Raw genomic sequence first — 23,628 nt, 5'->3', positions numbered from 1 at the left:
CTCAGAGCTGTTATCTGTGAAATGAAGCAATTGGAGTTCGTCTTTTATGAAATTTGTCCAGATTTGCCATCCTATAACTATATTTGCTTCATGAAATTCCATTTTCACTTCAATATATGGACTCTGGGTAAGTGACATTTCTTTGTACCTAAGCCTGCATTGAGGAAAACCAGGACTATGTCTATCTCACCCCTTCTCTTGAAAAGAACATACAAATATATTGGTAAATGGTAAATTAAAACCACTCTCTGACTTTATTTGTGAAGGATGCTTTTGTTGTCCCAAGACAAGCAATGCCATTTGAAAAATGACTATTTCTCCAGGTTGATGCATTTTTTTTAAACTTCAGATTGATGCTTTTTGTCTGCTCAAACTTTCCTACTTATAGGAAGATAATTTGTAATAAGAAAGAAAGAAAAAGAAAGAAAGAAAGAAAGAAAGAAAGAAAGAAAGAAAGAAAGAAAGAAAGAAAGGAGAAAAGGAGAAAAAGAGAGGGAGGGAGGGAGGGAAGAAGGAAGGAAGGAAGGAAGGAAGGAAGGGACTGCACTCATACCTAAAGTGAGCCCCACTTTCTCCTTTGTAATGAAACATCATCAATACTGACTTCTTGTTGGGATAATTAAAGGCTGCCCATTGCCCCTTTGCCTTCATCCACTAGTTAGATGCTGCTGCAGTCATCTGTGTCCTTGCTTTGTAAAGAGGCTTTTTTTTTCTCAAAGAGCTTCTACGTACAATACTGTTCTATCAGGTAACACCTGGTTTGAATGTTGAATTTGTTTACACACAAGTTAAGAAAATGAGCAGCTCTGAATTGGAAACGTGATATTTCCTCTCTCCAATCCCAGGTATCAAAAAAGCATATTGTTGGTGAGGATTGATCTTACATTGTCAGTGTAGGCAGAAGATCCTTCAGTGTCTACATGGTCTTGAAGAGCAAGTGCAGGGCTGGGAGCCAGCACACTTGGGTTTCTACCTCTGGCTCAGTCCTTGATTAGCATTGACTCACAACTGCAGGCTTCCATCTCCTTAACTGAAAATGGTCATCTTTCTGTCTCAAAAGCTCTATGCTTTTCCCCTTGGTTCATGGCCAAGGAAGTTGTATCTAAGCCCAAACCAGGTTGACCATCCGATCTATTTAAATTTGAAAAAGTGGAATATACTGGCAGTGGATTCCTTTTGAAAAAAACATAATAATAATCAGCAATGACCTACTTAGAGTCAGCCCAACTCTTCGTGACTATTCATGAGGCTCCTCCCTCAGCAACACACAGAATCCAGCCAGGTGAAATCCCAGGCCGCCTTTTCCAAGATGAGACAGAGCTTGCTTTCTGAAGACAAATGCGACCCAACAGCATAGAGATAGAAGCCCCAACAAAAACCATAGTCATGGCCCCCTTTGTCTTTTTGTTTGCTGTGGCTGCCCAGCATGACCTATATGTAGCTATGTACAGTTGATGGACAAAAAATGTTTAGTAGCACAGAACAGCTTAGACAGAGGAGCCTTTCATCCTTTCTGCACATCACGCCCTCCTCCATCAGCACCACATGTGTGAGCTTCCTAAATATTCTCCAGAGGCAAGAAGACAGGAATGAGCACATTTCTCCTTTGGGCTCTGCCATTCCTGGAATATACAACCTTGTCAAGAACAGAAGATCACAGCTTTAATGTACAAGTAGCAAGATTCATAGGCTTTACAACATCTGCATTATAAGCTCACTGTCTTGAACAATGAGCCCATTTGGGTACATGCCTTATGGCCGATGGAGAGTCTCCTCCCTTTAAGCCACTTTGGAATCCAGAGAACAGTCTTTTCTGTTGCCCACAAATGCTGAATTACACACCTTGTCTTTCTCTAAGCTGGGCCACCTCCTTTTCAGTGTAACACTTCTTGGAAAAGATCCACTTTTTATATAAGGCCGTGGACTGCTACAGAAAGCCACAAAGGCTGCTGGAGCCTGGATGTGTTGGGATGAGGGGTGGGAGGCCCTCTCTACATAGCTGAGTGCATCTATCTCTGTTTCTGTTTCTGTCACACTGTATGTGTCTCTGTGAGTCCATCTCTCTGTTTTTTTTTTTTTTTTTCTGCATTTCTCTGGATCTCCCAATGCATCTCTTATCCTCTCCCTGCATCTCTCTGTCTCTGTCTCCCTATGAATGTGGGTATCTCGATGTAGATTCCTCTGTCTTCCTCTATTTTCTGTCTCTAGATCCAGAGGGACATCGAGACACAGGACTGGAAGACTTGTGTCTGCACATGTCCTTGTATCTAGGTGGCTCTCTTCTAGTCGTGAGCCACCATGTCCCTCTGTCTTTGTGTATCTGAATTTCTGTTTTCCCCTGTGGCTCCTTTCTCTACTTCTATTTTTCTATATATCTTTGTCTGTCTCTGAGATCTCAAATGTAAATAAACGTCTCCATCATCCCTGAGGCCTCTCACAGCTATTATTTATCATAATACCTTGATCTTTTCAGGCTAGGGAAAAGAAAGGGGCCACAATGGGAAATCTGGGGATACTGCTGATATCATATAGGATGTCCTGGGATAGAGAACTGGAGAGAAGACTGAAGAGAGGGAGCAGCTAAGTAAAGCAGGAAGCTCTCCTCACTCCCCTCTAAAGGTCACCCAGGCTAACTTAAAAGCATTTTCAGACACGCCTGCTTAATTTTCAGGGAAAAAAAAAATCTCAGTAGCTTAAGAATTTGAAGTGTGAATATATTTCCAACCATAGCTAGGTGAGAATAGACTGTATAGGAGAATCCTTTTAATGAAGAAAAAATCATTTCTAATTATAATTAATCAAATTGCAATTTTAAAAGAAATGTCACATATATGACATATATGGGAACCCCTTGCTTTGTACTCACCTCCCAGGTTAGGAATGTAGCCTGGTTTGTTAACTTGGGCCTTTGATGGGATGACAAGATAATTCAGAAGAAGCATTCTGTTGAAGACAAAGTATAATTGCATTTATTAAATATCATTATTAGTCTGTTTTCAATTATCACAATTATTCAAAGCACCTGGGGAATTGTGATCCACAGCAATTCCTTTTATTCCTTCACTTTATTCCTCTCCTCTCCTTCTTTTTTTTTTTTTTTTTTTTTTTTTTTTTTGAGACAGAGTCTAACTCTGTCATCTAGGCTGGAGTGCAGTGGCGCGATCTCGGATCACTGCAACCTCTGCCTCTCTGGTTCTAGCATTTCTCCTGCCTCAGCCTCCCAAGTAGCTGGGACTACAGGTGTACGCCACCACACTCAGCCTCGTGATCTGCCCGCCTTGGCCTCCCAAAGTGCTGGGATTACAGGCGTGAGCCACTGCGCCTGGCTCTCTTCTCTCCTTTTTTATATTGGAACCACTGACAACATAGGAACCGACTGCTGTGAGAGATCCTCCTCCTGCTTGGCCTGGCCTGGCTCCGCCTACTGAAGGAGACTCTAATTTGGGAGTGTGGTGGACAGTGGAGAAGACACTGAGTGGCATGGAGAGAGAGAGAGAGAGACAGCAAAAGGGCTCCAAGCTCTCAAATAGCTCTTTCTCAGCTGGTCTGCTGAAATCCTCAGCGTTAAAGCCATCCCCTTGTAATGCGCCTGTGTCCAAAGGATGTCCTCGTGTTTTAGGAATGTGTTGCCTAAGATAGGTAATACATTAACTCACTGGTAGAATTACTACCACATAAACATAGCCTAATTCATCACATCAGATATAAAATGAACACAGACAAGCAAATTTATTATGCTGGGTTTGGGAAGCAGGACTGATACTACCTAAGCAGGTGCTATGAGGAGGGGAGTTGAATCTGGACTACAGAAGATTGCTACCTAGGGATTAGAGGCCTACAAAGCAGAAGAGAAGAGCACAGATGAAATACCTACTTCTGTCCTCTGAGCAGGGTTGATAAAACTAATTGCAGGCAGTGACCTAAAGTTAGTGAGCAAGAAATGAAGGGAGAAGTGCAAGAAATTAGGATAAATTTACCTAGTACCTAGGCCAGTGATTGTTAACCCAGATAGCACATTAGAATCACTGGGGAGCTTTAAAGAATGCTTAGGCCCTACCTCCAAGAGTTTCTAATTTAATTTTTCTTGAGTAGGGCCTGGAAAGTGTGTGTGTGTGTTTTTTTAGACAGAGTCTCACTCTGTCACCCAGGCTGGAGTGCAGCGGCACTAACTCGGGCTCACTGCAACTCCTCCACCTCCCAAATTCAAGTGATTCTCCTGCCTCAGCCTCCCGAGTAGCTGGGACTACAGGCATGTGCCACCACACCTGGCTAATTTTTGTATTTTTAGTAGAGTTGGGGTTTCACCATGTTAGCCAGGATGGTCTCGAACTCCTGACCTCAGGCAATCCGCGCACCTCAGCCTCCCAAAGTGCTGGGATTATAGGCATGAGCCACCATGCCCTGAAGTGGTATATTTTTAAAGCTTCCTAGGTGTTTCTAAGGTACAGCCAGCATCACCACTGAATCAGACAATCAACAACTACTCATAAAATGCTGGATATTATTTTGACTTATCAGTCACATAAAACCACAAAGAGAAGTGGGAGAAATGAATAGGATTTTATGACACTGAAAAGTAGAATTTCTCTATGATGACCTGAATGGATCAATTCTGAAACACGTAAGGAAAGGAGCAAAGCTAAATTGGAAGGGATTGAGAGAGTCAGGACTCTCTCCTGAGAGCACCACGGCAGACCAAAGTGAAGGAAGAGAGTACTTACATCAGGGATGCTTGTTGGAGACAAATATTTTCAATGCCAGGACACTTCAGGGAGGCTTTAGATGAATGACCCTCAACCTTGACTGTACATTAGAATCACCTGGGGAGCTTTCAGAACTCCCAAATCCAAGCCACACTCCAGATCAATCAAATGAGAATCTCCAGGGGTGTGACCCAGGCAACCCCATTTGTGAAGCTTCCCAGTTTATTCTAATATGTAGCCCAAGTTGAGAACCATTGCTTTAGACATTTATTAATGTCATTTGCATTAAACTTTGGGTCTTTTTTTTTTTTTTAAGCTGAAAGGGGTACAGAGAAACCAGCAGACTCCCAAGTATGGAGACCAAAGACTAAAAACAAGACCAAAGGTTAGGTAAGAGTAAGGCAAAAGGGAACAGGAAAAGAGAGGGAAGAAAGAGAAGAGAAGAGGAGGGCTGAAGAAATCAACAGAGAGGGAATGGGAAGGCAAGGAACGAGGATGGGGCAGCGCTGCTCTCAGGGCCACAGGGTGCCCAGCCCCATCAATTAGCCTCTCTCCATGCAGATCCCCTGAAGCCCCAGCCCATGACAGGGGATGTGGACCCTAGCAGACACTGGCATGGGAGGCTCTAGATCACCTCCTTGCTTGTTGTGGGTGTATTCCTTGGGCCAACCCTGAATCTCCTTTTGCTGCCATTTAAAAGTTTTTTAAAAAATTGAGCAGCAGTTTTTCCCTCCCTCAAAACAGTTCATGGCCCTCATTCTTTGCATAACAATACATTGTTTCTAAGTCACAGGAATAGAAGATAAGTTAGAGACCCTGTTATAGTCCAGCCTGCTGTCCAATGACTGAATCTTCTCTACAGCAACCCTGTGCAGGCCCCAAGCCCACTTAAGCCACTTCAGTACCATGGCAGCTGGCCCCTCTTGAGTAGTTCTTTGTGTAGGGTCAGAATTTGTTTCCCTGGAGTTTTTACACTTTGGATGAGGGCCAACTGATTGGAGTCATAGAGAACAAGTGAGATGTCATGGGAACCTAAGACTTCTCTCATTTCTTTCATCACCTGCTCTCCTACTATGTGGTTTGAGGTTCACCCTCCAACGCCAGCCATCTTGTCACTCTCCTCTAAATTCATGTAACTCCACTTGCATCTCTTTGCATCCCCATATTCCAGAAAGAATCTGAACTGTTTCAAGAGGCACCCAGCACTTCTGGGAAATCCACACTGCAAAGTATTAAGGTGAGAGTGTTAGCAACACTCCATATGCCAGAAACTCTAAGATTGTTATCTTGTTAAACTTTTAAATACAAAAATGAATATGAAAGCTTTACCTCTGATATTCTGGAGCTCCTTTTTGCAGAGGCTACTCGACCCTTTAAGGCTTCTCTTATCTGGATATTTAACAAAAGAGGTTAAGAATTAGAAGATCGTAAGAAGATAACACGTATGCTTGGGCCTGGCAGATATTGTGGCCAGGTACTGTGTTAGCAGCTAGGTTCTGTTGGAGGGATATGGTGGGATCAGTGACCTGGTAGAGTAGTCTTGGAAAAGGTGGAAAGATGGAAAGAGACAAGAGAGGTGGAGGTGGCATAGGATACTCACTTTCAGGGCCTTAAATATGGACCCAATGCCTGAGAAATGCAATTTGCCAAAAGTTTGAGAATTCCTCAACATAGTTTCTATTTTTTTTTTTTTTTCTTGAGATGCAGTCTCACTCTGTTATCCAGGCTGCAGTGCAGTGGGGCCATCTCGGCTCACTGCAACCTCCGCCTCCAGGGTTCAAGCAATTATCCTGCCTTAGCCTCCCAAGTAGCTGGGATTACAGGTCTATGCCACCGTGCTTGGCTAATATTTTTGTATTTTTAGTAGAGACAGGGTTTCACCATGTTAGCCAAGATGGTCTTAATCTCCTGACCTCGTGATCTGCCTGCCTCGGCCTCCTAAAGTGCCAGGATTACAGGCATGAGCCACCGCACCTGGCCTAGATTTGGCATTATTTTTATGGAGCACTTACATAATCACTTCTCACAATTTGTCAATTATTCAAATCACCTTTTCTAGAGGAAAAAAAGTACTGTACGACCGGACATGGTGGCTCATGCCTGTATGTAATCCCAGCACTTTGGGAGGCCAAGGCGAGTGGATCACTTGAGGTCAGGAGTTCGGGAACATGCTGGTAAACATAGTGAAACCCCCTCTCTACTAAAAATACAAAAATTAGCCAGGCGTGATGATGGGCACCTGTAACCCCAGCTACTTGAGAGGCTGAGGCAGGAGAATCGCTTGAACCCAGGAGGTGGAAGTTGCAGTGAGCTGAGATCATGCCAGTGCACTCCAGGCTTGGCGACAGAATGACAACCCTGTCTCAAAGAAAAAAGTACTATACAACATAGCAACAGTCCATGAAATTCATCTTCCCTGACCAAGTCATCCTGTCCTTTTCTCTAAGTCTTGCCTGCTGAATACAGGCCCTCTTCTTATTTCTGCTATACAAAATATTATTCACCTTCCAAGGCCTTGTAGAAGTTCTGTGTTCACAATTCATATGTGCCAAAGTCCTCCAGCTCAGGGTGGCTTCCCCCTTCCCTGCAGATGCCGTATTCTTTGTCACACACAGACCTCAAACCACCCCTCAGGGTTGGAGGACGGTGTGCTGAAGGGCCCATTGGGATTCGTGAAGATACATTGGCACTTCTACTTACATTTCTTTGTTCTCACCCTTTTTTACTCTTAGGTTTCATAATGTACACAACACTTTTTAGGTTAATAATGAACACATCTGGGGATATGTACTCACTGTGTTTTACTAATCCTAAAAGTTTGAAGACTACTGGTATATACAACTTTTGGTCAATGAATCATGTATGGTCCTGTGACACTTTGGAGTATTTACCTTTCATATCATAATTGCAAAGTAAGAGGTTTTCATCTTGATAGAAGTTTCCATGACTTGGAGTTCTTTGCACATCTCACCTAACAGTGGTAAACTAAGTAAAAATGCGGCTGCTGGTACTGTGGCTACAGATACTAGTTGTGTTATTATGAATAATAGAAACATAATCCTGTGGCATATGACTGGGGAATACCTTAAGTGCTTTGTGTTTTTACCTACAAAATTGCATTTGTTCTTTGTCATAATCTAATGGAGAAGGCAGAGAAAGCATTACTATCTCTGCATCCCAACAGGCTCTGCTCCCAGGCTGGAGTGCAGTGGAGCGATCTTGGCTCACTGCAACCTCTGCCTCCCGGGTTCAAGCAATTTCCCTGCCTCAGTCTCCTGAGTAGCTGGGACTACACGCGCATGCCACCATGCCCAGTTACGTTTTTGTATTTTTTAGTACAGACGGGGTTTCGACACATTGGCCAGGATGGTCTCCATCTCCTGACCTTTTAACAAACCTTTGATATTAATTTAATAGAATATTACTGGCAGTAGGCTGGACACAGTAGCTCGTTCCTGTAATCCCAGCACTTTGGGTGGCCAAGATGGGTGTATCCCTTGAGCTCAGGAGTTTGAGACCAACCTGGGCAACATAGGGAGACCCCATCTCTACAAAAACATTTAAAAATTAGCTGGGTGTGGTGGCATGTGTCTGTAGTTCCAGCTACTCAGGAGGCTGTGGTGGGAGGATCACCTGAGCCCAAGAGGTCGAGGCTGCAGTGAGCCATGATGGTGTCACTGCACTCCAGCCAGAACAACAGAGTAAAACCTTGTCTCAAAAAAAAAAAAAAAAAAAAAAAAAAAAAATTAACATGTCCTTTTCTCTAAGTCTTGCCAGCTGAATACAGGTGCTCTTCTTATTTAGTATAAAATAAATAAATAAGTAAAAAATAGTAAAACATAAATAAATAAGTAAACAAACAAACTCTGCAGTGAAGGTGGGGTGTTTGGGGGAAGGAGTGGATTATGTTTTTGTTTGTCTGGGGTTTTTTGTTTGGTTTTTTGCTTTGTTTTGTAAATCCAACCTGGTACTGTTCCTTTTCATATTTATTTATTTATTTACTTTAATTGACAGAAGGGGTTTGCATTTATATCTGAGAGGGTTGTTTGCTTTACTTTTTCCAGAAGGTAGTATGGTACAATGGAAAGAGGGTGATCTTAGAAGCCTGAATAAACATTTGAGGGTTTGTTCATTTGCTTGGTTTTTATTTGTTTTCAATGCTCATCACTTATCAAGACTCATCTGTATTTGAAGAATTTCTTTTCTTGACTCCACTGCTGCTCAAGATAGAAGTAGGAACTCACACTTCCACCCAGCCTTGCAGCTAAGACGTGACCACATGACCTGAACTCAGCCAATCAGACATGACAATGCATAAATGCAGGTGCAGGTGCTGGTGTACCAGTCAGGCAGGGTGAGGTGATCTCCCAGGCAGTAGTAGCAGCAACTCTGGCTTAAGTGTTTACTGCTTGACATTGGCCTGTCGAGCTGTACTATCTGTGCCCAGCAAAGTGGGGAAGAGCAATGGTATCTCTTGTGGAGCATTTCTGTGCTGTGCATTGGTAACTATTCCTGGAGTACAGCCTCCAAAACTCCAAGCCAAAGAGACCCTCCCAAAGATAATACTGCGAGATTTAATAAGTTCCTTTTCTGCTTCAACTAATCAGAGTGGGTTTCTGTAGTGATCTTGAGCAAGCTGTTCACTCTGAGTCTCGGTTTCCTCATCTGTAAAATTGAAAATAGTAATACCTACAATTGTTTTAAGAATCAGCCCTAATGTACATAAAACATTTATTCCCATAAGAACTTACAAACTGGTCAATATCATTTACATTGTAAACAGCAGTGATCCAGGCTTCATACCTCTGTACAAACGACTGAAGTGAAAGCTTTTCAATAAATAGCCTTTACAAGCCTTTACATGGCCAAGTACTGATAATACAGAAAAAGCAACAAGAAGAATTTACATTCAGTACCTTTGGATCCAGGATGATTCCAAACACTAGGATGAAGAAGCCCTGGGAAACACAGAAGAGGGAAGAAGAACCATTTACAAAAGAATGATGATGATAAAACATACTCTCAGTTATTACCAATTCCTATTTTGATAAAACAAAAACAATTTTATGAAATCTCTTAATTTGTCATCCTTAGATCACAACACCTAGATTCATTCAATGAATATTGATGAGTGTCTTCCATATGGCAGCCACTGTAGAGGTACCTCAGTAAACCAAAGAGACCAAGTTCCCTACATCATACAGGAATATTTTTTAAATTTCCTTTTACGTTGGACAAATTAAAGTGTTTGCACTTAGCAGGAGCTGGGCCTCTCAACAGAATATAATGATCCAAGAAAGAGTCAGAGGAGGGGTTGGGCAATGAACTGCAGGCTTGCTGTCCCTGAACAATAAGTAAGAGAAGCTTCCACAGAAAACAGCAGAAACAGCTGTTGCTCAGCTTCCCATAACACCTTCAGCCTCCTTCTCTCATCCACTACAAAGAATATTATCAAACTTGCAAAGAAAAGTCAAGTGTATACATCCTCAAAAAATTAATGACATTAAATAGATTGAGTTTCTAAGCACATGACAAGTATTCCCAATATGATGATATAGAAGGAATTCATTAGCTTTTATATCTTTTATTTTCCATACCAAAAAAAAACCCATATAAAACCCAAAACAGGCTGTTCTTCTATAGCTATAGTCCATTTGAAGTTTTTACTTCTTTTTCACATACATTGGCACAAAACTCCCCTTGACGAAGGAAGGGCAACTTGTAGTTCCATTTTTCAGTTAAGGAAAAGGAAGCTGCTATTTGGCATTCAAAATGTGATAGACAGGAACATTCATTAGACAAAAATTTCTCCTAAATGTGCAGTTACTCCGTCTGTGGCTCATCTGAAAAGGGAGGTGAGATCATGACCTTTTATTTACGAATAGCCTTGCTAAGCTGCTCTGACTTCATAAGTGAGTGTGAACTCTTACCTACCCAGAGGCCTGTTGAGGTGCATGGGATTTATACAGCTGGCACCATAAAGATGTTACAACCTGGTATTCATCACTGAGAACAATACCAAACCTAACACTATTTGGTAAAAGCCCAGATGAGAGGTGGAGGACCTTACAGGGACCAGTGTACATCCTTGCAGCTAATCCAGTCCCCCAAACACACTAACATACACCTTTCTCTTCAGCCAGTCCAACCCTCAAAAGCTTAATCTCCATGTGGCTTTTGTGAGATTGTTCTGTGTAACACTCTGAGCCTACAAGGTGATTATTGAAATCTGTTATTGTATCTGCTACAAAAAAAAATTATTGTTGGCATGGTCCATTAGGCTGCAAAGTTATCATTCTTATAAGGCCCTTTGGGACAAATATATTCCAGCCTGATTTTGGTACTAGGAATACACTTCAAGTCAGGATCTCCGTGAATTTGACCCTGGAATTATATTTTTTAAAGATCTGGGATCAACAATTCTAGCATGTTTTTTCCACAAATATGCTGATGGCTAATATTCTTTGGCTAAAGAACTAAGAGGAATTTCTCTCCTTATAAGATTTTTGATTCCTTGGGGTTGGTCTATCTATATTTGTATTTGAATATTAAGCATAATGCTTGGCACAAAATAAGTAATAAATGTAGTGTCTCCTCATTTGAGTGTATGTATGTGTTTAATTTCTTTATTATGCAACCTGCACTTTTATAGTTATGTAACATGACTATAAACATGACTTTATAAACATGTAACAGGGAAATACTCCATTAGGATCACTTTTCGTTGGCCCATGCCACCTTAGAGAAAGTTATGCAAAATATCTTTCAGAAGATTTGGACAAAAAAATTGGCCATAAAGTTTAATATCTGGTTGAGAAGGGAAGAGAGAATATACCTAACAAACAATTCACCAGTAGCAGCTTCTTTGCATTTCTTTTAGTAGGCAAAGCACAGTTTGGACAGGTAAATCTCAAGGTGTTCTCCCAGGTTTTGGTATATGTGCTTTATTTTTTTTCCCACCAAAACAGCTATGAGGGAGTCCCAAAAACTCACCCAGCCCACAATTACTCTTAGTAAATACAAGAGTAGGATGCCAACCAGAAGTTATGGATGGACAAGGTGGGTAATCGAGGCAGCAACTGACACCATAATAAAACCTCTATAGTAAAGGGGATGGTTGAGCTTTAAAACTAGTGCAGATATTCCCCTGGGGCTAGGACCAGGAAATCTTTACAGGAGTCTTTCTCCTATGTCGTCTGGGCTTCTCAATATGTTTCAGAATCTCTCCCCTCTGTCTGTGCTCCATCAGCCTCTGCTGCTGCCCCTCATCTCTTCTTATCCTAAGACTCCATTTCTCCTGCTTTTTCCACCCAGTTGGTTGTGTCTCCCATCTCAGGAGATCCATGGCTCCTCTCTCTCCTCCCTCAGAGGATGCTCTGATCCAGTGATATGCTAGTAAATGGCAATAAACTCTCCTCATTTGTAGTGTTTGCCAATCTCTATAGTTAATTACACCCACCATGGCCTATTTGAATCTTGCCCTGTGACCTCACTGAGCATGGATTTAGGAAGAGATGGGCAGTAGCACATCGTTGTACAGATTTTCCACCAGGCAGACACAATAGAGGCAAGTAACCTCAAGAGAAAAGGTAGACAAATAATTAGGAAGTGATGAGTTCTGAGGATACATGACCTTTACTTTTAACTTAATTTGTTTAATTGCAAGTCTATATGATTTAATTGTTATTGATGACTGTGTTCACAGCCAGCTCAGAACAATCGTGAAAATATAATAGGCAGCTCCCGTGAGCCAATACAGGCCAGCTCCAACACAGCACTGCCCAGTGCCCCCCACTGGGCCTCACTGACACTTTGTTCTCAGCTCCTCACTGCCCCGTCTGTACTGGCGCTTAGATAGACCCCCTCCCTGTTCCTTACTGGGATTCAAGGCAGAAACGAAATTGAAAGCACAAGTGATCCTACTATGACAGGTAAAGGTGCTCATGATATCAAAATGCAAGTGCTCACAGCCTTGTCCAAAACAAAGCTCACAGATAAGATGGCCCTAAGGGAGACAAGAGAAGGAAAATGCTGTGGAATGAGTCATGAGCTCATGAGGGGTTTATGAAAAATAGGGGTTTTACCCAAGTCTTTTCAATGACTAGTTTTGTAAACATGCGTAAAGCAACTGATAACTACCAAAAGCTATACAAATGTAGGATACAATTAATATTTTCTATAGAGGTGCAAAAAAAGTAGAGACTCAAAATATGAGATACCCCTATTATTATTAACATTGTTCTTCAAGACATCAAAGCATTTATTATAAAGTGAAATCATTTATACATAAATTCTGAAAAAGGAAAATGAGAAGATACTTGACTTAAGATACCTATTAGCAATTAGGTAAAGCATTTACTTGAAAATAGTCTTACTGGCTACCACACACATTCAGAAAAAAAAGACAATGTTTTAGATATCTTTAGAAAAATAAAAGCTTTCTTTTCAATTAGTTACTATCTACATATTAACATTCAATATAATAAACTTTGGATCACTCACATACTATAACACATAAAAATGGAAAAAAATTTCAATCAAGAAGGAAATTATTGAATATGGAATGGTATGCAGCCATTAGAGACATATTCATGCATAATGAGCTGGTAAAATTCTAGAGCATATTTTTAAGTGCAAAAGCAAGTTACACAATAATATACATTGTTTTAACCCCTGTGTTATGTGAAAATATATTTGTATAAGCATAGAAAATTTGGCAAAGCATACACATGAAACTGTGAACATTGCTTAATTCATCTAAGTGTGATAAGAGAAGAGAGGAGAAACTATCTTTGATACCTCTCTGTATAGCTTGCTGTGTTAAAATAAGATGGTTTCCAATGGTAGTTAAAAATCCTAAGTGGAAGGAAATGTAATAAATGTGCAAACTTTAATGCCTCCAGCTACATACCTAAACTTTGGGGAAGGTGTTATTGCTTAATTTTTAAACCATAACAACTTAGCCTATTACTAGGCTGTCTATGGTCTTTAGATCATTTTAGTACTTGATCCTTTCCCATTCACCATTTAATTTCACTTTCCAAACACCCCTATAAAGCGAACAGTGTTGCACTCACTTTATATGTGAGGAAAATATGGCTTGAAAAAGTTGAATAAATATCCCAAGATCATGTTATACATTATTAGGAAATGAAAGAGTCAGGATCCAAATCCAGGTATCTCTGGAACAAAAGTTTATTTCCCCACTCCATATGCTATCCCAAATCCATTGGCTTTTATGTAGAAATCTAATGTCACAAGCACCTAATCACAGAACATCTTCATGAATTCTCTCACTTTGCACTTGGTCAGAAGCATCTGGACTTACCTGGAATGCATTGAGCAGGGAGAAGATAATGTGGAAGGCCAGGGATCTGTCATCGATGACAGTGGCTACTCCAAATCCCCAGGTCAGCCCCAGAAGTGGTGTGAGGATGGCGATGTTCTTGCTGATTCTCACAATGGCTCTCACTTCCTGGAACATGGAATTGCCAATGGCAGCTCGCTGGGTCTTGACAATCACCAGTGTGACTGTGATCAGGTTTACTACCACAATGGCCAAAGCTGGGACCACGAAGGCCAGGAGGGCTTTGGTCATGTCCCAGTTGAGCCAGCAGGCCTCAGGTCGTAGATAGCCTTTGCCAGGTTCAGTGGCAGCAACCGTGATGGCAGCAATGACCAAAGGGCATCCATAGCCCACTGAAAACAGAGATGCCACCAGGACTGACTTGGGCAAGGTATGGAAAACAATCATGATTCCATAGAGGATAAGGAGTGCCTTGGCAAGCATCCAGAAAAATACAGAAAGGTAAAAGAAATGAACAAAAAATGTGGCTGCCACACATCCCTTGTGGTGTGTTATCGGGCCACCAAGAAAGGAAGCTACAATGAACCACCCATCAGCCATCAGCAAAGTGGCTGCAGTGTTAACAATGCACACATGGCGTAAATAGGTGATCTCTGTCTTTGTCACTCGGCTCCAGACTAGGACTTCAATGGACAAGCAAAGGATCAGGCTGCAAATAGAAATGCCCAGGCCTACATATGTGATGTAAGTCAGGATCAGACTCTCTAAGATGTGAGGTGACATAAGAATTGAGAAAGAGGTAAACAATTTGCTTGGCCTACATTTGCAAACAGCTTGCTGGGAGTTTTCTTGAATCATTTTGCAGGCCTGCTGGTCCCATCTGTTCTCCACAGAGTGCCAGCCAACACACTGTGTCCTCCTCTCCTCTGACTTGCTGATCTTTTCAAAAATCAGTGAGATTCTTTTAAGTTCCTTGGGCAAAATGGCAGACAGGACAAGCCCATTTACAGTAACATTTTCCAAAAGACTGGCTTCCAAAATAGCCCCAATAGTTGGAAATGCAATGCTGATGACCTGAGAAGGGGAAGGCACCTTCCGAAGTTCATCTCTGCTGATCAACACTCTCCCAGTGACTTCATTGCTGGTATCATTAACTCTCATCGAAAAAGTGAAATTTTTTCCAATGTTATCTCCAGATATGGTGGTGCCCATAGTATGAATGAAGACATCTGATATGTCAACAGGATGTTTATCTATGAATAGCCTTCTTGCAAAGGAGTTGACTGAGTGTAGCAGGATATAACTGCTGTTTCTGTCAGGAATGAAAGTCCAGTTGGAGATGCTTTTGCTGTTAAGAATGTGGTTGGCTATGGTGCTGTAACTCTGCCAATGAAGAACCTGTGTTAGTACTGAGCCACTCTCTGAAACTGCCAGCACATTCAACACTCACCTTTATAAAGCATGCTCCTCCAACCAGCAACCTAGGCATACTCTGGGAACTTCTTAGCAATATAGAATCTCAGGCCCCACCCCAGACTTAATGAATCAGAATCTGCATCTTAATAAGATCCTCAGGTGACTTGCATGTACACTGAAGTTTGACTTAGATGATAGAGCTACAAAGGAATTGCCTCACCATGCCCTCCTCCATTTATGCAATGGCCTCCTGTGAGCCAGGCCACTGGGCAGCTTTCCACATGCTCATGTCCATCATCCCCTCTATATCACACCTAGGCGAAACTAGCAACTTGCTTACCCTGCTCAGAGAACCCATCACGTGATTAACCTCTGTTGCATCCCAAATGTGTTGCAGGGCCCTATACAAGAACATAGTAAATTGGAAATTCACCCTGGAGTCTGAATCTACTTTTTTACTGTCTTCGCTTTGAAGATTAAAACCAAGCAAAATGGACCCCGTTCTATTTCATGCTTCTGCAGTGGATAGGTATGGCTGTTTTCTTTGCATTCAATTATTTTCCGTTTTAGCAACCTATCCTGACTCACAAATGAAAATAAGAGGAGTCTTTCTCTCTCCAGAACATAGAATGTTTCTTAAATGTATTCAATAGCCAAAAGATACATTGGTAACTCATACTCCAAATTTCAATACAGTACCAAGTAAGTGCTCCCTATAAATATTTGTTGGTTAAATATGTTTACTTTTTCCATTCATTTATTCATCCTTTCTTTAATGAAGATTTACTGAGCACTTGCTTTGCTAGACATTAGAAATACTGATGTGAAAGACATGGTTTCTAGTCCCTAAGAAGCTCACAGAATACTCCAACAAACCTGCATTCCTTTCCCACTGAGATAATGCTCTACCAAGTATTCAGGGACACTCACCTGCATCTTTGCCTCATCAACACCTGTCCATATTGCTGTTGATATGTTGTGTAAGAGCTGCACAATTACAGCAATGTTTCCTGGTATCCGGGGAGACTGCTGAATGTTTCTAATTACACAAGACAAATCTGTGGGACACTTTTGTAGCAACATATCTGTTATGGTCTCAGACTTTCCAGTATATACACTTATTTTTATATTGTCTTCAAATGGTGGAACCAAATGTGAATCCTCCTATGATATGGCAAAAAGAAAGAAATTTTTATAATTTTTATTTTTGTGTTAAATGTAAAAGTACCTTTACTGAAACTTAGGACAGCCTAACATAATGTTTTTCTTTTTTACACTCTCAGAGTCACATCTGCTGTGAAATAACTTGACCAATACCAAGTTGTATGAACAAGCAAATAAAAGTCCTTACTTCCCATCTACCTATTCCTTAACTCCCCTCTCCCCAAATAACAACCGTTATCTTCAGCATATCTCTTCAGATAACCTGTATATATAGAAATTTCTAGTGCCATTTAAGCTCATTTGTAATATTTATGAAGGGCAAATCATGAGCCATGAGTCTGTCTTAAAAATAGAAATTTGAAACTCGATTTGGATGAATCAGCTGGAACACCAAGACTGAAAATAGCAATAGAAAATATCTCCCATAGATTCAGACTCTGGTTCCTACACTTTAAGGCAGGGGTGGCAAACTATGGACCCAGGCTGGCTGCCTGGTTTTTTGTAAATAAGGTTTTACTGGAATGCAGCCCTTCCATTCATTTAAATACTGTCTACCGCTGATTTCATGCTACAATGGCAGAGTTGAGTAGGCACGACAGAGACCTTGTGACCCACAAAGCCTGAAATATTTCTCTCTGTCACTTTACAGAAGTTTGCTGACCCTTGCTTTAGAGGACCCCCTTCTGGCCCTCCTGCAGCCTGCCCCTTCACATGGCCAGGTGTCCACGGGCACAGATTTTCAGATACCCAAAGTTTAGAAGGCTATTTTTGCATAGAAAGTGAGGCTAGTGGGTGCTTATCTATTCACCCATTCCTACATGCTGCCCTGCTACATGCTCATCCTCTTTCTTACTGAGGGCAATATCCACTGCCAATGGGAGGCTGCACTGTGCTCATAGAATCCACATTAGAATCTATATTGCAAAAGAAAAGATATTACCTCAAAGATGTTGAGGGCATTAAGAGTCCGGCAGGTGTCAGTGATCTTGTGCCATGTCTTTTTACTGCATGAAAACCCCATATTTCCCTGAGTGTCTGGAGGGCAAGGTTGAGTACACTGGGAGTAGTCTGTACAGACACCATCGCATACACCTGGGAAAATGAAAGGAGACCATATCAGATGGGAAGGTCTGGGCTCTGGGCCCATTGGGCCAATCACCAAGGTGTCACTGCAGTGGCAGCACATAAATCCTGCAGACATTAGTGTCTTCTTTTCCTAAAGTGGAGGAAGACTGAAATGGATCAGTGGTCATCATCTATTTCAGCAACAAAATTTTACTGCTTCCAACAAAATCTTATCCTGAACTCTAGTGTACAAAATAGATGAAAGTGGAACACGGCCGGGTGTGGTGGCTCATGCCTGTAATCCCAGCACTTTGGGAGGCCGAAGCGGGCGGATCACGAGGTCAAGAGTTCGAGACCAGCCTGGCCACATGGTGAAACCCCGTGTCTACTAAAAATACAAAATATTAGCCGGGTGTAGTGGCACGTGCGTGTAATCCCAGCTACTCAGGAGGCTAAGGAAGGAGAATCGCTTGAACTCAGGAGGTGGAGGTTGCAATGAGCCAAGATTGTGCCACTGCACTCCAGCCTGGGAGACAGAGTGAGACTCTGTCTAAAAAACAAACAGAAAAAAAAATGGAACTGTCCCAGGTGAAGTGAGAGGGACAAACCCACAGTGCAGTCCACTAGTTGGAATCCACTGCTTCCAATGTTTGCTAAGAAGCCTCTCAGCTCAGGAACTCTATAATATGTTACATCATCAATGAGTTCTCACAGACCTGTTCTAGCCACTGGCCCAGTTTGAATGGGCTCAATCCAAAGGATCTATGTCAAAGAATTCTTAGACAAGGATGGAGCAGAGGGTGCTGGGAGGAGAGAGGAACAGGGCTGGGGTGAAACTTACAATTTACTACCTGGTACTATGCTCACTACCTGGGTGGGATCATTTGTACACCACACCCCAGTGACACGCAATTTACCAATGTAAGAAACCTGCATGTGTACCCCCAAACATAAAAGTCAAAAAGAAAAAAGAAAGACAAAGGTACAATTTAATATGAAGGGAAAAAATCAGAGTCATCAAGGATTCCATCTGCATGCCACAGGACAGAGGGCTGAGAATGGCCCTCTATTACAATAGATGGACAGCAAAACTTCCATGTGATAAGTAACTGCTGCCAACATACCGTATGGCCTGGCAGGTACCTTCTCCTTGCTTTTGCTGGCAGCCTAGAAAGGGAAAATCAAAATTTGCATCAAAATCAATTGTTGATATGCCAGCCCAATGGCTCACTTTAGTCACAAACAACCATAGTTAAATTAGCTATGATACCAGCATGGCCCACCCGAAGCCAAGTCCATGAATTATGGCTTCTCTGTGACCCCATTTTCCCTTCAGCCTGGACCACATTCCTCTCCCACTGCTACTCAGTATGAACACTCCTCTCTCTCCAGTAAGAAGAGTCTATGTTCTATCCAGGAAACACATTATGAGCAGAAGTGGATTGACCAGGAAGTTGACAAAGGTTAAGCTTCAGAGTCCCTTGCTCATATGGGACTTTTTGAAGGCCTGGGAGAGGGTCTAGCAATGAGCAGATTGCTCTCCTCTCACGCTCAATGAGCAGATCATCTCATGTGTTTACATGATCATATGTTTTATTAAATTCTCAAAAGCAAAATGTTTTAACTACCTGCCATCTGTTAAGACCATCATTTTTTGCCATTTCAGTTCTGCCTCCTTCATACCCTCCCTCATTTTGGGTATCACCAGAGAAGCCGTATCTATTCATGGATTCCGGACAAGTTAAGCTGGGATACATTTAGTTTGAATTTAGTCGGATATACTTATGTAGTTTCCAGTCACTTCTGCATTACAATGAGAGCATCAACACTTAAGTGACATCAATGCTAAGAACATTTACAATTATTCACAGAACAAGAAAATTCTAAGTTGCCTGATATCTTGCAGCTCACATATGAAATAAATTGGATAGAATTTTCCCAAATTTGATAACAGTCCTACATGTTTACATGCCATTACTAATAATAAATTAGAAACTGAAAGATACTTCTCTAAACTAGCAATAACAAGAAAAAAATTTGATCAATAATGCTGCAGGAAAGACTGAATAATATTTCTATTCTCTCCATAGAAAAAAGGTATAAGATCATGCAAGTATGCAGTCAAAAATGTAAGAACTAAAAGGTGGGCATTTCATTAATAAAAATATTGTTTTATTACTAAACAATGCTAAATAATACTATCCAGCATTTCTAAATTTGTTGTGATTCCTTTTCTCATTCTAAATAAATGTTCACTTTCCCCTTAGTTTTGTATTTGTAACATTGCATTCTTTTTCCTTAGGAGGACTCCTCCAAAACCTAGCTTCCCCATACCGTGAGCATCTCCATCACTCCTAATTAGAACCCCCCCGCCCCGTGTCCCATCCATCGAGACCATACCTGACCTTTCACTAAGAAAGTGTCACATAGTGGTCAAGGGATGTACTCTGGGAGTAGACAACCTGGGTTCAAATCTCAACACCAACATTTGAGACCTTGGGAAAGTTTATCCCTCTGAGCCTCAGTGTTCTCTTCCATAAAGTGGAGTAAGAACTATAGTACCATAATTGTATGATTCTTGCCCTAGAGCATGTTTATGAGGAATAAATGAGCTCATCTATGAAAAGCACTACGAATGGGCTCTAAGAATACTATAAGTCTATTTAAGAATTTACTACTCTTATTATTCTGCACATAAACTTACTGAATTTCAGTTACATACAAAGCTCAAGTTTCCCCCTTCCAAGAGGTCTTTCCTGATCCAGTTCTGCACATGATACATCTTTTCCTCTGGCTCCTACAGGCATCATCATCCATACAGCCAAACATACATTCAATGCTTGGCATATTCTCACCTGACCTGCCATTTTGCTATCTAATCTTCTTTATAGAAGCATATTAGCTCCTCAATTAAATTACAAGTTCCTTAAGAAAATGGACTGTGTATTGTGCTTCAGCATATTCCTCCAAGTAGCTAGTTCAGTGTCTTGTACATATGTGTGTATTCATATATACATTTTAGTATGGATATATATACTGACATATATGTTCATGTGTGTATGTGTGTGTGAGGAGAGAGAAAAAGACAGTTTTCTTGCTTCTGCACTGGAATAGTGTTTCCTAGTGGCTGAGAAGAGCCTTAACCCAATTACTCCAACTTGAGTTCCAAGTTCTAATCCGTTGAGGAAGAAATTGGAAATTCACCGACACAGCTCTGTGACTAACTCTTGGGGTTCATGCCAACTCATGGGGTTCTTCTTCACAACCTTACTTCTCTCTATGTTATCAAGAAACAAGGCTGAATATTCCCTCTTTTCTCTACCAAATAAGAACTTATGGGGAATCTGAATTGAGTTTTGGGATCTCTCCAAAGTCAAGAAAGTATCACTGAGGATTCATATCTGTGAAATCACTGACAGAAGATGACTTCTCATTTTATAGTCCAGAGAATCAAGCCTTATTTTATAGGTGGAAGAATTAAAGTTCTTGCACCAAACAAGAACGCTAAAATAATATCTTCAGAATTTTGGAAGACTTTATAGATCATCCAATCCAGCCCTCTTATTTTACAGTTAAGGAAAATGAGGCTTGATAGTGTGGTGATTTGCACAAGGCCATGCAGGAAATGCCCCTTACAGCTAGGACGAGAACTTAGATCTCCTGATTCCTACAATACTGCCTTTTCTAAACAGCCAGCCTACGTTTGAGTGCAACAGGCAGAGGGGATGAGTGGAAGGAAACATAGGCATCTCAAGGTACTCAAAACCCATCTTGATAGGACCATGGTCTTCAATACACTGTGATAAATGCAGTTATAAGTCAACAACTCTGGATGATATTTGGTCCATTAAATAAACCCCAGTGAAGTTACATTATATTTATCATGTATGTGGGCAGAAAGCCATGATATTCGGTTTACTTGGAGTCTGAAAACTCGGCCTTCTTAAGGAAAGGACCTAATTAATTTCTTCCCATCTAAATTTGCCAAAGCACATCACATACTCCTCTGGTTATTTCATTTCTAGTGTAGCATCCAGTATGGATCACTTTAGCTTTGGATACCAACAGTCCCCAACCTAATACTGTGAAAAAAAAGATACTTGCAAACCGGCAACCTGCTCAACCTGCTGAGCTGCCTGGGAGCATAGGCAGGTCAGGAGCCAGCAGCATCAGCAGCACAGCAGCTCAGCACCCAGCAGGTTGTCTAATGAGAAGAGAAGGATAGAATGTTCCCAGTAAGGTAAATCCCAATGATCAAGAGAAACAAAGCCAACCTGCCATGCTCTGCCTCCTGTCCACATTCCGTCTTGCAGAAAAGTGTGAATGCAGAAACGGAATGAAGGGAGGAAGTAGTAACAAGCTGTAGGGTTGGACAGGATTCAGGAAATGATCTTTCCAAGAGTCTCTAACTTCTCCCGGAAACCAGGTACCTGTTTAGTATTAGTGGGGAAGGGGAGCCATGGAGAAGATTCCCAAGCAAAGACAAACTAACTTGAGGGTAAAGTGAATATCATTCGGAAAACTCTTGGAAGGAACTTCCAAAGTCATTTTTTCCTAAGAGGCTCTTGTTAAGAAGACATATATTAAAATGGAAAGATCAAGAAGCCGAGAATCTGAAAACAGGGGTTCTGGCCTTGGCCCTGTAACTGAGTAAGTATGTACCTCAAGCAAATCACATCCCACAACATGGATCACCATCTCCCTAACCGGAAAATAAGGGAGTGGAGCTTCACCAGTTGATCTCAAAGCTGCCTTCCAGAACTTGTGGTCAAATAATAGTACTCTCTTCAGAAGATGCTCAAAATGTTTTCGTGTATCCTCTCTCTGTGCTCATCCACAACTTATTTTAAATGAGTAACTAACAGTGAAATTAAAATGACTTATGGTGTCAGGACAAATATTTCAGAAAGAGCCATAGGGCCTCCATCCTACAAAATTTAAAAGAGTCCATTGCCAGAAACTCCGTCCCAGTGAGACCTTGCTTAACCACTGCCTGAGTTGCTCATTGCTTCTTCTAGCCCATTCATGGTGTTCACTATCAGGTTTCTTATGGGAGATGCTGTTGCCATTTTGGATGGGACAATGCTTCATTGTGCCAGGCCATTCCTAGGCCCTGCCTCTAAATGCCACTGATACCTCCTGGTCATTATGGCAACCCTTAACACCCCCACATTTTCAAGTGCCCCCAGGAAATGGTACCACCCTGGTTATGAGCAACTGAAACATTCACTATCAGAAGATATAAAACAAAGTATTTATTACTCTTAAATCATTTGAGCCTCATTGCATCTCAGGAACTCATGGAAAAAAGTTGAGAGAAAAGCAATGTGTAGCTATTGGTTAAAGTGGGTTTTGTTTAGCTGTAGTTGCAATTACTTCTGGCTGGGCCAGTCACTCTATCACCATCTTTTCCCTATACTCCAGCTCTCTGGTAACCGAGAGCTGGTTAGCTGATGGATTTTATTGCCAATTTGCTTTCCCCACCAGTTCATCCTCCACTCCTTCCCCTTTTCTTACCTGATACAATGTCCTACAGGACTCTGTGGGCCAAAGAAACACCAAGTAGTACAGCAAAAGTGTATGAGTCATTGTCTTCCACACAGCTGACTTTCTTGTTTCTATAAAAACAAATAAAATGGCAAAATGTCTCCAATTTGAAGCTTTCATAGGTCCCATGCCACTGCAGACCCAGTCACTTCACCTATGAGACTGGGCTGTCTTCCTCTTCCGTGCTGTCTTCTCAGACCTTTCTGCTCCAGAGGCAGTGTCCTGTGGCCTCCCATTGACTTCGTTCTCTAGGAGGCTGCAGTGACAGCACAGGCAGCACTGGGAGACACAGGCAATTGCTGAGATATCCCTCACCCTCCGCTGTTGGCTTGCACGTCACTCCTAACATGAGAACCCCTCCAAAGGAAGCTACTGCCTGCCAGATTTCACCTTGCCTGCATGGATATAATAAATAACAGCCTATAT

The 23,628-nt window shown here is 41.6% G+C and overlaps 1 protein-coding gene across 1 annotated transcript; it reads right to left on the bottom strand.

The window, feature by feature from the left end:
* Window positions 1-631: 631 nt before the first annotated feature.
* LOC129039248 (putative adhesion G protein-coupled receptor F2P) lies at window positions 632-23,263 on the bottom strand. The gene is made up of 9 exons (XM_054492851.2): window positions 23,173-23,263; window positions 18,780-18,822; window positions 17,531-17,682; window positions 16,357-16,590; window positions 14,032-15,393; window positions 9,620-9,661; window positions 6,033-6,092; window positions 2,867-2,943; window positions 632-1,636 (listed from the first exon to the last, which is right to left on the bottom strand). The coding sequence occupies exons 1-8, from the start codon at window positions 23,242-23,244 to the stop codon at window positions 2,896-2,898; spliced, it is 2,013 nt and encodes a 670-aa protein (XP_054348826.2). The 5' UTR covers window positions 23,245-23,263; the 3' UTR covers window positions 632-1,636; window positions 2,867-2,895.
* Between the last annotated feature and the right edge of the window lie 365 nt (window positions 23,264-23,628).

The sequence above is a fragment of the Pongo pygmaeus genome, chromosome 5 (genome assembly GCF_028885625.2).
Source record: "Pongo pygmaeus isolate AG05252 chromosome 5, NHGRI_mPonPyg2-v2.0_pri, whole genome shotgun sequence".
Classification (NCBI taxonomy): domain Eukaryota; kingdom Metazoa; phylum Chordata; class Mammalia; order Primates; family Hominidae; genus Pongo; species Pongo pygmaeus.
The sequence above is the reverse complement of the archived record's forward strand: the minus strand, read 5'-3'. Positions and strand labels throughout refer to the sequence as shown.